The following is a 13631-nucleotide window of genomic DNA, read 5'->3' as shown; positions in this document are numbered from 1 at the left end:
TAAATAATTATTGTTATGCGTATACAGAAAAATAAAGTTATAAGTATATGCATAAAAATACTGTACGAGAAATATTACCGACGAGTAAAATAATAATGTACACAATATATACAATATTTTTTTAGGGTAGGGTCCGGTATCAATAAAACACATTTTACGAGAATCAGTATTCTTTTTACACAGTAATAAACTACCTCAACCTCGCAACTTACACTTATATACTTTAAAATATTATACGAATCTGACTTCTTAACTATATTATCATTTATTTCAATAAAAACTTCTATCTGTGAGAATATTATAGTTATATTTACGATTTATAAAATGAATGATACTACAACAAAAGCGTGCATCCCTCACTATAAACTTGGAATTTTACTTACATCTATAACTATATATCAAATATGTAATTAATATTACACAAATGTAATAAATTCTTATCCTGGCACTGAGGAAAATAACTCAAGTCTCCATTTTTTGCTAGTCTAAAATAAAATGAATCTATACATTTCAACAGAGAAAACAAACTTATGTTGCAAATCGCTTGGCGTGATTATTTACAAATTTAAAAAATTCTCAAATAAAATCGATAATCATTAATATTTTAGTGATTTTATAATTATATTCAAATATAAAAAATTGTGATTATTATTTATTCCAGCGAAATTATTGATGATAAAATTATAATATGTACATACGATAACAATCCTGCACACAGTACATAAGTCTAATTCATTGGAACATCGTAAAAAATGGTTTCATCATAGGCAATATTAATAATAATAAACTGTTACTTCACAGACTGATATACAAAGTAGAAAAAATATACATTGTTACCAATTTTACAAACACAATTAAACTGTTTGTTTTGGCTCAACACCACAGTTTATGCCACTTTCAAAACAAATCTCCATAAGATTGCGACAGGACTTTGCAACAATCTGTCGAAAATTCTTCTAATTTCAAAGCCACCAAATATTTGTAGAACAAAGTCTGTAAAAAAATAATATGTTTTTAAATCACAAATCAAGAATAATGAAGTGAAACTTGAAAGTTTTGCTACAGGACTTTTCCAGTAAGCGTTTACAAGATCGTAACGATAAAACGTCACGTGGTACTTTTAGGAAAATATATTTATTGGCGCATTACTTCTAAATTATTTTTCATGTTCAGAATCCCTTCTTTCCATAATTTAAAAAAATATTATGAAACGTAATAAAAGTAAATTTATCTATGAAGCTCTGTCAGACTATTCCTCCTGATCATAACAAAAAAGAGGAGTACTCAGTCTGTTACTTGCAAAAACTTTAAACTGACATTTTTATCATAATAAGTAATAAGTGGAGTTATTACTTTTTAAAGGCAACAAAAATAGCCGAACTTTACTAGGGTTACATTGAATAAGATAATTAATAGAAGTGAAAAAAACTATTTTGATTGAATCTGCCAAAAATTTTTATTTCATTGGCACATTTTTTGTGCAACTATTTTTCATTAGGTTTCATACAATAGTCATGATTTTTTATAATATTAGAATAGAGTCTCAACTTTGCCTCGGTGAAATATGAATGTTATTTACGTCCCAATTGAAGCGAGTCCAATCAAAATCATCTCAATACTCACAACAACAAAAAATATAATACAAAAAAAAATTGTAATAGTAAAAACTCGAAATAAGTCCTACTTTCTTGTTACATATATAATGATTTATAATGGGGATGGCCTGTCTGCACCTTAGCTCGTGAGCAGCGCGATGTTAATTTCTTTAACCATCTTGACCCGGTGAAGCATCTTGGCGAGAGCGGCACGGCTGAGTGGCTGGGTGGAATACCACACAGGCGAGTCGGGCACGCACGATCGCTCTGGCTGCAGGTAGAATACGTCGTTGCGCGTGCGCACCGATTCAGGACTATGACACCAAATATTAAACTCAAATTAAAATTATTTATTAAGTAGTACATAATATATTTATGAGATTGGAAATTTATATAGCAAATGTACGGCTAAACAACGGCTTTTGACATATATATTTTAGTTTTTAAATATTAAACATACTCCTACTCACCATTTAGAAATATAAAATTCATATAATTTAACAGGACACCTAAGTGGGTTTTCTTCATTTTCTTGTTGTTCATACACTTTCTTCTTCCTTGAATTCGCTTCTAAAACATTAAAATGAAATGAAACAATAATTAAATATATACATTATTTTGTGTAGAAAAAAAAAAATACATTTTTAATTATAAATTTATATATATTTATAATCCTTAAGCCGAATCAAAACTGTCAAGGATCTTACCAAGTGCAGATTGGGGTGGATAGAATCTTAAAAGAACATTTCTAGAGCCTGGTATCTTTGCCTGTCCTGGCTGGTTAGGATTTCGTTTCCAATGTTTCATTATATGCGAAAATGATAGCTGCATGTGTTCTTCTACTGTCTAAAAAAAACATATTTGTTAAATATCAATAAATGTCGTGAGTAATCTATCAGTTAAAAATCATATTGAGAGGAGTTTTGCAACCATTTACATATAAGTTATCGATCATATGGAATCATGCACACACATAATCCTATCGTAGCTTTTCCTTTTGAATATTACCTGATTGAATATTTCTAATATTTTTTTATTGTTTAACTTACAGCAGAGGTTAATAATATACTCACTACTAGGTTAAAATGTTTAGTATTGAAGAACATAAGCGTCGATAACAGGACGTGTGGTGAGTGCGCTCCAAGCTGTTTGCTTTCCCATAAATGTTCTTCTTCTACACGTGTTACTATGTACTCTGAAAATTAATTACACATTTAATAAAATATCGGCGTAAGAAATTTAGGACTTCATTTTGAAATTGCTTTTTTTTGTGTATTATTATGACATTTAAATGTATCATAAATTTTCACTTACGTGAGTCATTATATAAAACTGAAAACTTTCTCGCTACTTCATCCAAGCAATCCGTAAATTTTTCGTAATACGGATCCGTAAATATGTTGTCTATCCTACCATTTTCAAACAAATATTGCTGAATACCTGCGAAAGAAAAAATATTTTTATATGAAATAAACCACTTATTATAAAATGTTAAAATATGAATGTTAGGCTATTTTACCTTGAATTGACATAAAATCATTTTAAAAAATATATGGAATTCATATTCATGAAGAACTGTTGAATATGAATCGTTCAATCCTGCCCAAACCAAATTATCAACAAGGGTACAAATATTCGATCGTTTTCGTTCGTAGCACAGTAAGGTGTTTATGAATTGAGGTACCGTTATTAAAATGTATATTTCTGGCCAAGTTAAAAATAAAATTAAAAAAGTAGTAACTAGACTTGACAAATACATACCTAAAACCAAATAATAAATAGTGTCCGGTGCGTATTCGCTGCCATTCGGTTTGCGCACCTCCTTCACGAAAAGACAGAGAGAGTAATTCAACTCGTCTGCTGTTAACTGTAATATCTCGGATTTGAAAGGCTTCCGTCGTATCGAACTCTTCTCTATTTCAGCGTTTTTCGTCATCACCCATTGCTTCCACGCGTTCACACCAAAAGTATACTGAAAATTTTTAAAATTACATTTCATTATTAAATTTCATATTCTTGTTAGTATGATAATATTTAATTTTAATCATGAAAAATATTACACTACTAAAATAAAAAGCGAAACCAATTATTGTGAACTATTATGCCATTGTTCCACCAACCCGCATTGGAACAGCGTGGTGGAATATGTTCCAAACCCTCTCCTTAATGGAAGAGGAGGCCTTATCTCAGCAGTGGGAAATGTACAGGCTGTTACTTTTATGCCATTGTTGTTGTAAACCAGTCGTATCCAACAATTGTTTTATTCGGGATACCATCAGTAACAAAAGCAAACAAACCTTGAGGCACATGTTGGCATCGGGCTTCTCTTGAGGCTCTCGCGGCGGGTCGGGCGGCGGCGCGGGCGCGGGCTCTCTCCGCCGCTTGGAGGGGCGCGGGCGCGTGCCGGGCGGCGGCGCCGGCGTGCGCTTGCGGGCCGCGCCCACGCCCGCCGCGCTCGACGCCCGCAGCGCCGCCACAGCCCGCTGCTGCTGCTCCAGCACCATCATGTGATGTTGATGCATACCTTCGCCTTCGAGACCTAGGGAATAAAAACATAATAAGGGGTTGTCCATTAATCACGTGAGGCTTGAAAGGGGGGGAAGGGGTTTGATAAAAATCACGAAAATGCTAAAAAAAGATCACGTGATTAATGGACAACCCCTAATGGATGGAAATGGAAATACAGAGTATTGGTTGTATTGTATAGCTGATGAATTCACTGGTTAAAATGTGATATACAGTTAGCAATAAAACAAAACTAACCAGGCATTCCTGGATGAGAGCTGGGCGTTATGGTGTTGGCGGTCATAGCAGATTCCAGATCAACAGGCTGGTCCTCATACTCTGTGGCCATCTTTAACGCCATCTGGAGCATGTCTTCACCAAACGCATTGTTTCCATCCATGCCACCGACTGGACTAAAACCTTCCTCTGTGACAATACATAAAATCAATGTTTAATTTATAGAAGGTATTTTTAACACAAAAATGCCTACAAATTAGAATTTTATCTAATAATTATTAAACAAAGCAATTTTAAATTATGAAACAAAATGTACCGTTTTCGTCCTCAGTGTCGGAATCACTCTGATCTTTTTTCTTATCACCAGCTACCATTTCTGCCATCATAAGTAACTCAGCTTCGAAGGGATCCGTCGGCATTTTATCATGAATCTTGTTTATTTCCTTCATGATACCCTTAGCAGAATTCCTTGTTGTGGGGATAAAAACTGGGGTCGGAATAGGTATGGGAATAGGAATGGGAACAGGGAATGGTAGAGACCACATGACGCAAGGAACTGGAACATATATTGGTACAGGTACAGGGATAAGGACTCGTCTTTCCAGACTAGGGTCAGTCTGGCACTCTTTCGTACATGGATGAGGGCGACATGAGACACCTTTTGGGACCATCATTGGTTTCGCCATGGTACCCTTATTAGCCACTTCATGCGGGGGTAAAGTTTTTACAATAACGTGATTATATATTTTGGGGGGTGGCGGTGGTGGTGGTGTTGGGGGTTTTGGAGGTGGTGGAGGAGTTTTAGGGGCCTGAACGATTTCCGGTTCAGGCTGAGGTTGATGCCGTTTCGATTTCGCTCGAGTCGTCGTTTGCACAAGTGGTGGCGGTGGTGCCAATGACTGAACATTTGATATCACAGGCAAACCTGACCTTGATTGTTGATTTTTCATAGCTGTGAACAAATTCATACATTTTAACAAAATCTTAACAATAATGGTATAGTTTTCTATTAATAACAAAAATACCTACCATTATTTTTATGTGTAGCCGCCGAATACGTCCGTCGAGGAGCTCCCGTAGGTACGGCTTTTGGTTGATCAATAGATTCACCCGCCACGACTGGTGGTACTTGTTTCGAATATTGACCCTAAAAAAATGTTGCTTGCAATATGTTTTTATTATATATTATAACTAAATCTTTACAAATAGACATGTTTGTATGTTTATTGCTTGCGTTATTTATAACCAGTTAAGTTTCACCGTAGCTTTTCAATCAAAAGTGTTCGAAACCAATCCAAAATATAATACTGCATATTTTACTTACTTTTTACTACATGTATTCATTATTTGACTTTTTATCTTCAAAATAACTCGAAATTCAAATTATAATAGTGAAATGAAGTTGAAGTTAATACTTGAATACATATATAAAAAAAAAACCTAAAAAACATAAGAATAAACATACTGGTACTGTTTTTAGTATAACTTATGATCAATTTTTATCTGACAGTGCTGATTATTATGTAAGATTTAAGTGTCTATGAATACTATGCACATTGCCAGTCATTAATTATATCTAACCTGAAACGTCATGACGCACTGGTAGGTGCAGAAGTTCCGCACGGTAGCATCCGACATCGTAAGGTGATACTGCGCCAGCGCAGTCACCTTGCACATATCACATTTTGTCCTGCAATTTATATTTCTCGTAAATTCAAATCGTTTATAAAAAATACATTAGTAATAAAGGCGTATTATTCAATACAAGATTTTGTAGATGATAAAAAAGCGTGGAATTAATACCTGTTGACTTCCAGGCAGGATATATTAATTTAAATAAATGTATTAACTAACATGACTGTATTTTTTTTAAATGTTGAAAAAGAGTAACTACTGAGTTTCTTGCCGGTTCTTCTCGGTAGAATTTTCTTTCCGAACCGGTGGTAGCTTCACTTAATTGTTAAATGACGATTCAAAAATGCTTGTAAAAGCCCACTTGAATAAAGTATATTTTGATTTATGTTTTTATCAATTTCCTAACAAAACAGATAATTTTTAAGAAAAAATGTTTTTTCATTTAATTATTTAAATAAATTTTGCGCTACATATGTAAACTAATTTAATGTATTATTGATTACACTTGAGTTTGCACACACTTGAGTCTGTCACAGATTATTGGCTTGCAAAATCCAAAATCCAATGGGTAGTAATATCATTAGTTTAGTTCCTGAGTAGATTACACCCATGTATTTATAAAGTTAAAAATTCAAAATGCATTAATAATATATAACAATTAGTACTGAATATATACCTTCTGGAAGATACCGCATTAACAGAGACTTGGTAGAGATTCAAGCAGTTGAGTGAACACATCATAATAGCCTGTCCATTCCCTTGTGCTCTTCTTATCATATCGAAATTGTATTTCTTCACTTTGCACCAATTACATGGCACTATGTGCCGAGAATTACTAATATAAATATTCATACAAGACTTAGAACAAAAACAGTGTGGTACTGATGCTTCATAAATAGTGAAGAATAAACTTGATTTTCTTTCAAAATATTTTTTACACCACCGACATTGGTCTGAAAACAATTTAATGTTTTCAATTATATAACAATAATTGCTAAATTATTTTTGAAAAAACAACAATTTTAATGAAATGCACTTTTTTTTATTTTCACATAAGAAATGTTTGTATTGCTAATATGTAGAAGCTTTCATTTTCGGAGGATCATGAACTTACCTGGAAAAATATTGTTGACAAATTTAAAAGCAGCAAAACATGGGTCCGAACATAATCTCTGAGAAACATTTTTGTTTATTTCAACTTCAAAAGTTGTTGCCTTTTCTAATGAGCAGACTGCACATTTTGCCCACAAAGGCTGAGGTACTGGATTTCTACTCATATGATCGAACTTTTCCATACAAGTTTGTGAGCAAAAATCTTTGAATTGTCCCTTATCACCCACAGGTGCTAAGAACCCCATATGCCCCGTTGATATATCCTTTTGACAGTAACAACATATTTTTAACCCTTTTTTGAATTCTTCCAAACAACCTGAATTGCAAAATTGACGTATATCACAACCGAATCTGACGCAATATTTCCCTAAGCTTGTATGCTGAACCTCGTGATTACAGTTAGCGCATTTAGAGCCGATTTTATTTTGATATTTTCCAAGGCAAACTTCATTGCAAAAATCCATTGCTTCCCAACTAAGCAACTTTTCTTCATTGTTCAGTATCAAGTGACATTGCACACAAACGCGCATAAAAGTTCGTTCTCTCTCTTCGCGTGCCGCTTTAACCATTGCTGGTGTCTTTGCTTGTATTTTATATGCTTCATCTAAATATTTATCTGTTGCATTACTTATAACTTTTAATTTAAGAAGAGGGGGATTAGATCGAGTAGGTTTTGCCTGTGGTTGGTTGCGTGTGACTCTTTTCTTTTTTAATAAGTACCTTCCATTTTCTTTTGTGTTTAAACTCCTTAAGCAAGTTTGTTCACAGATAACTAGAGATATTCCATATCGGTTTAAAGTATACATGCAACTTTTTGTTTCATTGCAAACACAACAGGTGCCTTCCTTAGGTGTTCTCTCTTCAACAGTTATTCTTCTTCGTTTAAGTGTATAACAGTCTTTTTCATCAGCCATCATACTATGCAGGCATTCTAGTGAACAGTAATTTGTATCATCTCCATCAAAGTTGTAATAAAAGTAACAATTTTTTTTCTCTTCACATTCTGAACATGTTAACATTTTCGGTGCAATTTCTTCAATCATATATTTCTTACTAACTAGTATATACAATCCTGGATTTTTCTCTTGAAAACACTTAACACATGGCATTTCACATAAATAATTATAGCCCTCTTCCTTGCTACTGTATCTGTATTGGCAGAGTTTTTCTGTATTGCACTGAGTACAAGTAGCATCAACTGGACTTATTTGTTGTATGGAATTGGGTGCATTGCCCTCAGATTCTGTTGATTCCTCGTGTTCATTTTCTTTATCTGTAATAGAAAAAGCAAATAAATCAATATTTAAAAAACATAATTTTTACAAATCAGTGTAATTACATTATCGTGATATTATTGTCAACTATTATTTAACACAATAACTTGGGCCCCCTTTAAGAACACCACTCGACTATGGATTGATTAGAATTATCTATTAATTGTCTAATAATACCAGGTAAGATATCCTAACTTTTATATGTCATGAAGCGCGCGAAATGCATCCATTCTACGCCAGCCCTCAATTTGACCATTTCCCATTGACAGATTACAATATAGCGAAAAAAAAATATGTTAAATTTCAATCATATTGCAAGGTTCACAATATTTCGACAGATTACAATCTGTCTCGTTAGATCTATCATGTAATCTAACGAATTTTGTAATCTTATGGTGAAATATACATACAGAATGTTCATATTATTAGAAATAACATAGTGATGAACAAATAATAAGAACATACCACCTCCATTTTCTTGAGATACATCTTCAGTACTAACATCTGCATCAACAGCTTCATTAGCGTCCTCTGTAAGTGCTGGCTCTTCGGATATACTTTCAATAGCTTCAGGTGTTTCTGCTTCAGTTTCTTCTTTCGGAAATGCTGATTCCGCTGCAAGTGCTGCTTCTGTAAAATTTCAATTTAGTTAAGTATCACATTTCTACTTGGATCTGATATACAAAACATTATTTTAATTAATAGGCTATTTGACTGGTTTTTAAAATTCATCTTATATTATTTAGTATAGGTTAAACCTTAACTGAAGTACATATTTGCCGAAAAATATCATATTAAAAATTCCATATTTTAATAACGCGCGATAACGATACTTGGACTATATGGCGCTGCAATGGGATCGCTGACGTCACTTTGCTGTATTTTAATCTGTGGTACATATAGTAGAAAAACAAGGTTTACAAGAAAGTGACTTCATCATAAGCCCGGCCAATCAGGAGCGTTTTGTGTCGCGTGACAAACGTTTAAAAAAATGCATTTTTATTTCTTGATTTTTGAATAAATTAAGTATTATTTCCAACTTTCGTTAGTAAATAACCATTTTTAAACTCATAATATACACTGATTACAATAATTCACGATTTATTTTTCGTATTATCAAATAGCCTATTAAATCATTGGACAAAAAAATTGGATAAAAAAAATAATAAAATTTATACACAATTCACAGGTAAGAATACTTTTCCAGGTTCCAAAGTATAATGTTATACACAGCAAATATTCTTATTTACAAAATTATAGTAATATACATACCTTCATCTCGTTTCCTTTTCTCTGCCAAAGCTTTTTCAGCTGCAGCTTTATCGGCTTCCGAAATCTCTCTTTCTGTGTCAGGTAAAAGACAGACTTCTTCATCAGCACCTGGTTGATCCACTATCTCAGTTATATTTTCATCCTCTGTAAAATTTTTAGATTAATCTTAAAGATTTTTTTGATACAAAAAAAATATATACCATTTTCCCCATTACTTTACATAATCAACACATATATAACACTGATAGTATGCCTAATAGTGTAGTATACTGGGTGATAGACCTTTAAGCAAGCCCGTCTGGTAATCCAGTGTAACTACAGGTATAAAACATCTTAATTTTATCAATATAAGTAATGGTTGATATTTTTACAGGGACAGTGTGTGTTTCCATTTTGTGCGGTGTTGACCACTTAGCATTATGTGGCTCGTTAGCTTGTCTGATTTGTCATACCAAAAAAAATACAATATTTATTTTATTAAGTGATAATGTAACCTTTATCAATCCTTTAATTTATTAAATTTTACACACAAACCATCACCATCTCAAGGGGTATATGGAAAATATAGACAATATTAATCCATGGGACATGAACTATCCCCATTCAAAATTACATCCAAAAATTGTTTCAGTGGTATAAGACTATCCTATATATTATTAATTATTTTCTTATCCAAAAAATAGTATGATTTATATTTTTTACCTGGTGCATGCTCATCTTCAATGTCCTCATCATGTCCAATATCACCAAGAGATTGGTCAGCATTATGGTCATCATCATCGTCATCAATTGTACATGCTGCTGCATCAGCTTGAGTGGAAGTTTCTGTGGTTGCATCTGTGCGATCTTTGAGAAGTGCATCAAACGGATCTAAGGCCTATAACATTATACGATTTAATTTTAACTATACAGGAAATTCAACAGCAGGAGGCAATCAATTACATTTTAGGAATATCTTAGTTCCCAATGTTGGTGGCACTTTCGCAAAAAATGGAATTATTAATTATGATGAGCAAGAATTTCAGAGAACTAATGTATTTTAATGATATAATTTCTTTTATAACAAACCTGGGTGTGATCTTCTTGTTGTTCTTCTAAAGAACAATTTGGAGCAGTCTCAAACTCTGGTTTTCTTACTTCTATTTTGTCATCATCTTCCTCTCTATTCTCACTATTTTGTTCTTCACTGAGTGTGTCTTTTTGAGGTTCAAGTACACTTTCTTTTTCAGAGGATTCAGGAACAGGTGAAGATTCCAATAAAGCCTCTGGCGCAGTTTCTGTTTTTAATTCTTCAACTTCATTCTCTTGGCTCTCTTTTACTAAATTTTCTTCTTTTAGGATATCTTCAATAACAGGAGTTTCTTCTGAAGAGTTTTCTGTTTTTTTAATTTCAGTATTTTCTATTTCTTCTTTTTCTTCTGTAATCATAAATGAACATTAATCTGAATGTGTTTTAAAGATTTCATGATTTATATGTTAAACAAAAACAGAAGAATATATATGATACATAAACATATTATTGAAGAAATAAAAACATTACTAGAAACATTCTGAACAAAACAATTTATTTTTTGTTTCAGAATATTTTTTATATTTGTCTTTTTATTTTATAATTCACTTCCATAAATTAAATTCACTTATTATGTAATATTGTACCAGTTATTACAATATCAACCTTTTAAACTTTGAACCTTTACATAAACTTATGTCAGACGGTTAGCGACATCAGTTAACATTTATAGTTAGTGCTATTAGTGTTGTATTGATTACATATACAATGTAAATACTTTTCTTATTTAGAGCACACCTAAGCCAAAAAAGCCTCTTACTCTTCTATCGCTAACTCATATCTTTTTAAAGTATTTTTTTTTATTTTGTGCTTTACATGTTTTTCAAATTATTAGGCATTGTTCTTTTAAATATTATAGTAAATATGAAGCACCATTAAATTTGACTGTAGTCCCATTGTCTCAACAACTACCCCAATGACAAATTTAAGAGGCAAATATATTTTGGAAAGAAAATTTAGTCAGTAACAAAATATTAATATAAAAAATCTAAAGGCAGGACTACATAATTGTAAATATAATTACATGTGCAAATGTATGTCTCAATATCTTTTTATATTATAATATAATTTAAAAATATATCAAAACTAAAGTTGAATCTTAGATAATTATTAAACACTAACTAACCTTACAGTATAATTATGAATATTATACCATAGCATTAAACAAATTCTGTTATTGTATTGTACAAAGAATAATATCAAAGTAAAGAATATTTATAGAATATATACTCTTTATTCTTGTTAAGTTAAAAATACATATAACTTTCATAGATACAAAATAAAAATTAATGAATAAAATGAATAATATATAGTGTAAACAGTGATTTGTACAATAAATCAGCTATGAATTTATTTATTTACTTATATGGTGTATTAATTAATAATATATTTATTAGTGTTAGATTGCTTTATTGACATACCTGTTTCTGTACTATCCACTTCATCAGCGACATCCTTTGATAAAGTCACATCTTTTTCTACACTATTTTCACAATTATCACTCTCTTCTTTTTCTACTTCATGGTCAACATGATTCTGTATATCACTAAGGGGTTCACTATTTAAATTACTAGAACTTTTTATATCACTATTTATATCACCACTATCAGTTACTTCAGCTTCTGCAGACTTAGCATCTGCAGGCACTTCCGCGATGTCGACACTTTCTGACAGTTTCACTTCTTCACTAGAAGTTTCATCTTGTTTTTCTAAATCTTTAACCGGCAAATTATCTTGCTCCACCTCGCCAGGACTATCTGATACTTCTTTATCCATTCTTCTACTTCTATTGCACCGGCAAACCAACTGAGATGATTAAAAACATCTGAAAACAAGAGGGAATCGAATCGTTATTATCATTCCGTAATAATGTTTGGTATATTTGCCGCACCCGGCAACATTTTAGGTTATGAATGCTACAAGAATCTGATTTGTGATTTTGGAAAAAAAAAATATTATACGGCATTTCGGCTTAGATAAAGAGTTATATCGAATTGTGAAGCAAATTAATGCAATTAGCACTGATTTTTAATAAAAGAATAGCTTTTCTAATGTACTTGACGCCAAAAGGCGAAATTCAAGCGACATATCCCGCGCTTATTCGTTTTATAGTTATAGCACATATAAAAGCAATTTGTAGTATTGAATTATTATATTAGCGTTGCGTGTAGTTTAACAAACATAAAAGACATGCTTAAAATAATTATAGTTTCTAAATAAAACTTTACTGCAAGGATAAGGTTCTTTGTAAGTGGATAAAAATGAAAGGTCACTTGTATTTGTAAATGCAAAAAACGATATTTGTAAATAGATGTATTTTTATAGACCCTGTGTACTAAGAAGATTTAAAAGTTAAAATAACAAAAGAACACTTACGAAGACGAAATATTTAACAAATCACTTGAAAGCCACAACAAACGACCACCATTTTGGAATCAACCTGTGCTGCAATTTGTTGCGGATGTGAAGGGTCTTACCAACTGAATAACTACATGCTACCTTGATGTTATATTTTATTTGTTTTTTTAACTGAAAATCATATATCGATAAACTTAATTACAGTTGAATATATGCAAAAAAAGTTGGCCAACGCATTTCACAGAATAAAAAGTAATCAATGGATAGTATGGGCCGAACCAATTTATTAGATAATGTTGGTACAATACAATATGACGCTTATATCATAATTAGTGATGTTCACCACAAAAAATAACATCGAGTATCGAAAGTACTAAAAATATGTGTAGACAAAATTACTAAGTTAATATGTATATCTTTATATGTATCAATGTTTTATAAACGTTGAAACTAAGAATTAAATCAGAAAAAACTAAAAGAATAAAAGTCGTATATGTATTATTAATATAACGTAATATGCTTGTTATCCAATGTCAAAATTAGAAATCATCAGAAAAAAAATGTTATAAACAC

General features: G+C 31.9%; 1 protein-coding gene across 2 annotated transcripts; it reads right to left on the bottom strand.

Moving 5' to 3' along the window:
• Nucleotides 1–161: 161 nt before the first annotated feature.
• On the bottom strand, nt 162–13358 carry LOC124538709 (zinc finger MYM-type protein 3). Of its 2 annotated transcripts, none has more exons than XM_047115860.1 (20): nt 13077–13358; nt 12122–12525; nt 10700–11049; nt 10334–10508; nt 9632–9775; nt 8828–8989; nt 7087–8358; nt 6649–6925; nt 5919–6027; nt 5367–5484; nt 4654–5289; nt 4359–4526; nt 3893–4134; nt 3357–3567; nt 2910–3035; nt 2669–2790; nt 2303–2441; nt 2066–2165; nt 1734–1909; nt 162–993 (listed from the first exon to the last, which is right to left on the bottom strand). In XM_047115860.1, the coding sequence occupies exons 2-19, from the start codon at nt 12474–12476 to the stop codon at nt 1735–1737; spliced, it is 4881 nt and encodes a 1626-aa protein (XP_046971816.1). In that variant the 5' UTR covers nt 12477–12525; nt 13077–13358; the 3' UTR covers nt 162–993; nt 1734. The 2 variants fall into 2 exon arrangements, with proteins under 2 accessions (XP_046971816.1, XP_046971815.1); XM_047115859.1 differs by having other exon boundaries at nt 8825–8989; nt 13077–13357.
• Nucleotides 13359–13631: the final 273 nt, after the last annotated feature.

Source organism: Vanessa cardui, chromosome 21, assembly GCF_905220365.1.
Source record: "Vanessa cardui chromosome 21, ilVanCard2.1, whole genome shotgun sequence".
NCBI lineage: Eukaryota > Metazoa > Arthropoda > Insecta > Lepidoptera > Nymphalidae > Vanessa > Vanessa cardui.
Note: the sequence above shows the minus strand (reverse complement) of the source record. Positions and strands in the feature narration are given on the sequence as shown.

What these genes read in the sequence shown, in the direction of transcription:
- LOC124538709 (XM_047115859.1), bottom strand. Translation starts at nt 12,476, where the DNA reads ATGGATAAAGAAGTATCAGATAGTCCTGGCGAGGTGGAGCAAGATAAT. An exon ending in AGTTTTATATAATGACTCAC is followed by an intron (nt 2,791 to 2,909) that starts GTAAGTGAAAAT and finishes ATTAATTTTCAG; the next exon opens with AGTACATAGTAACACGTGTA. An exon ending in CTAAACATTTTAACCTAGTA is followed by an intron (nt 2,442 to 2,668) that starts GTGAGTATATTA and finishes TGTTTTTTTTAG; the next exon opens with ACAGTAGAAGAACACATGCA.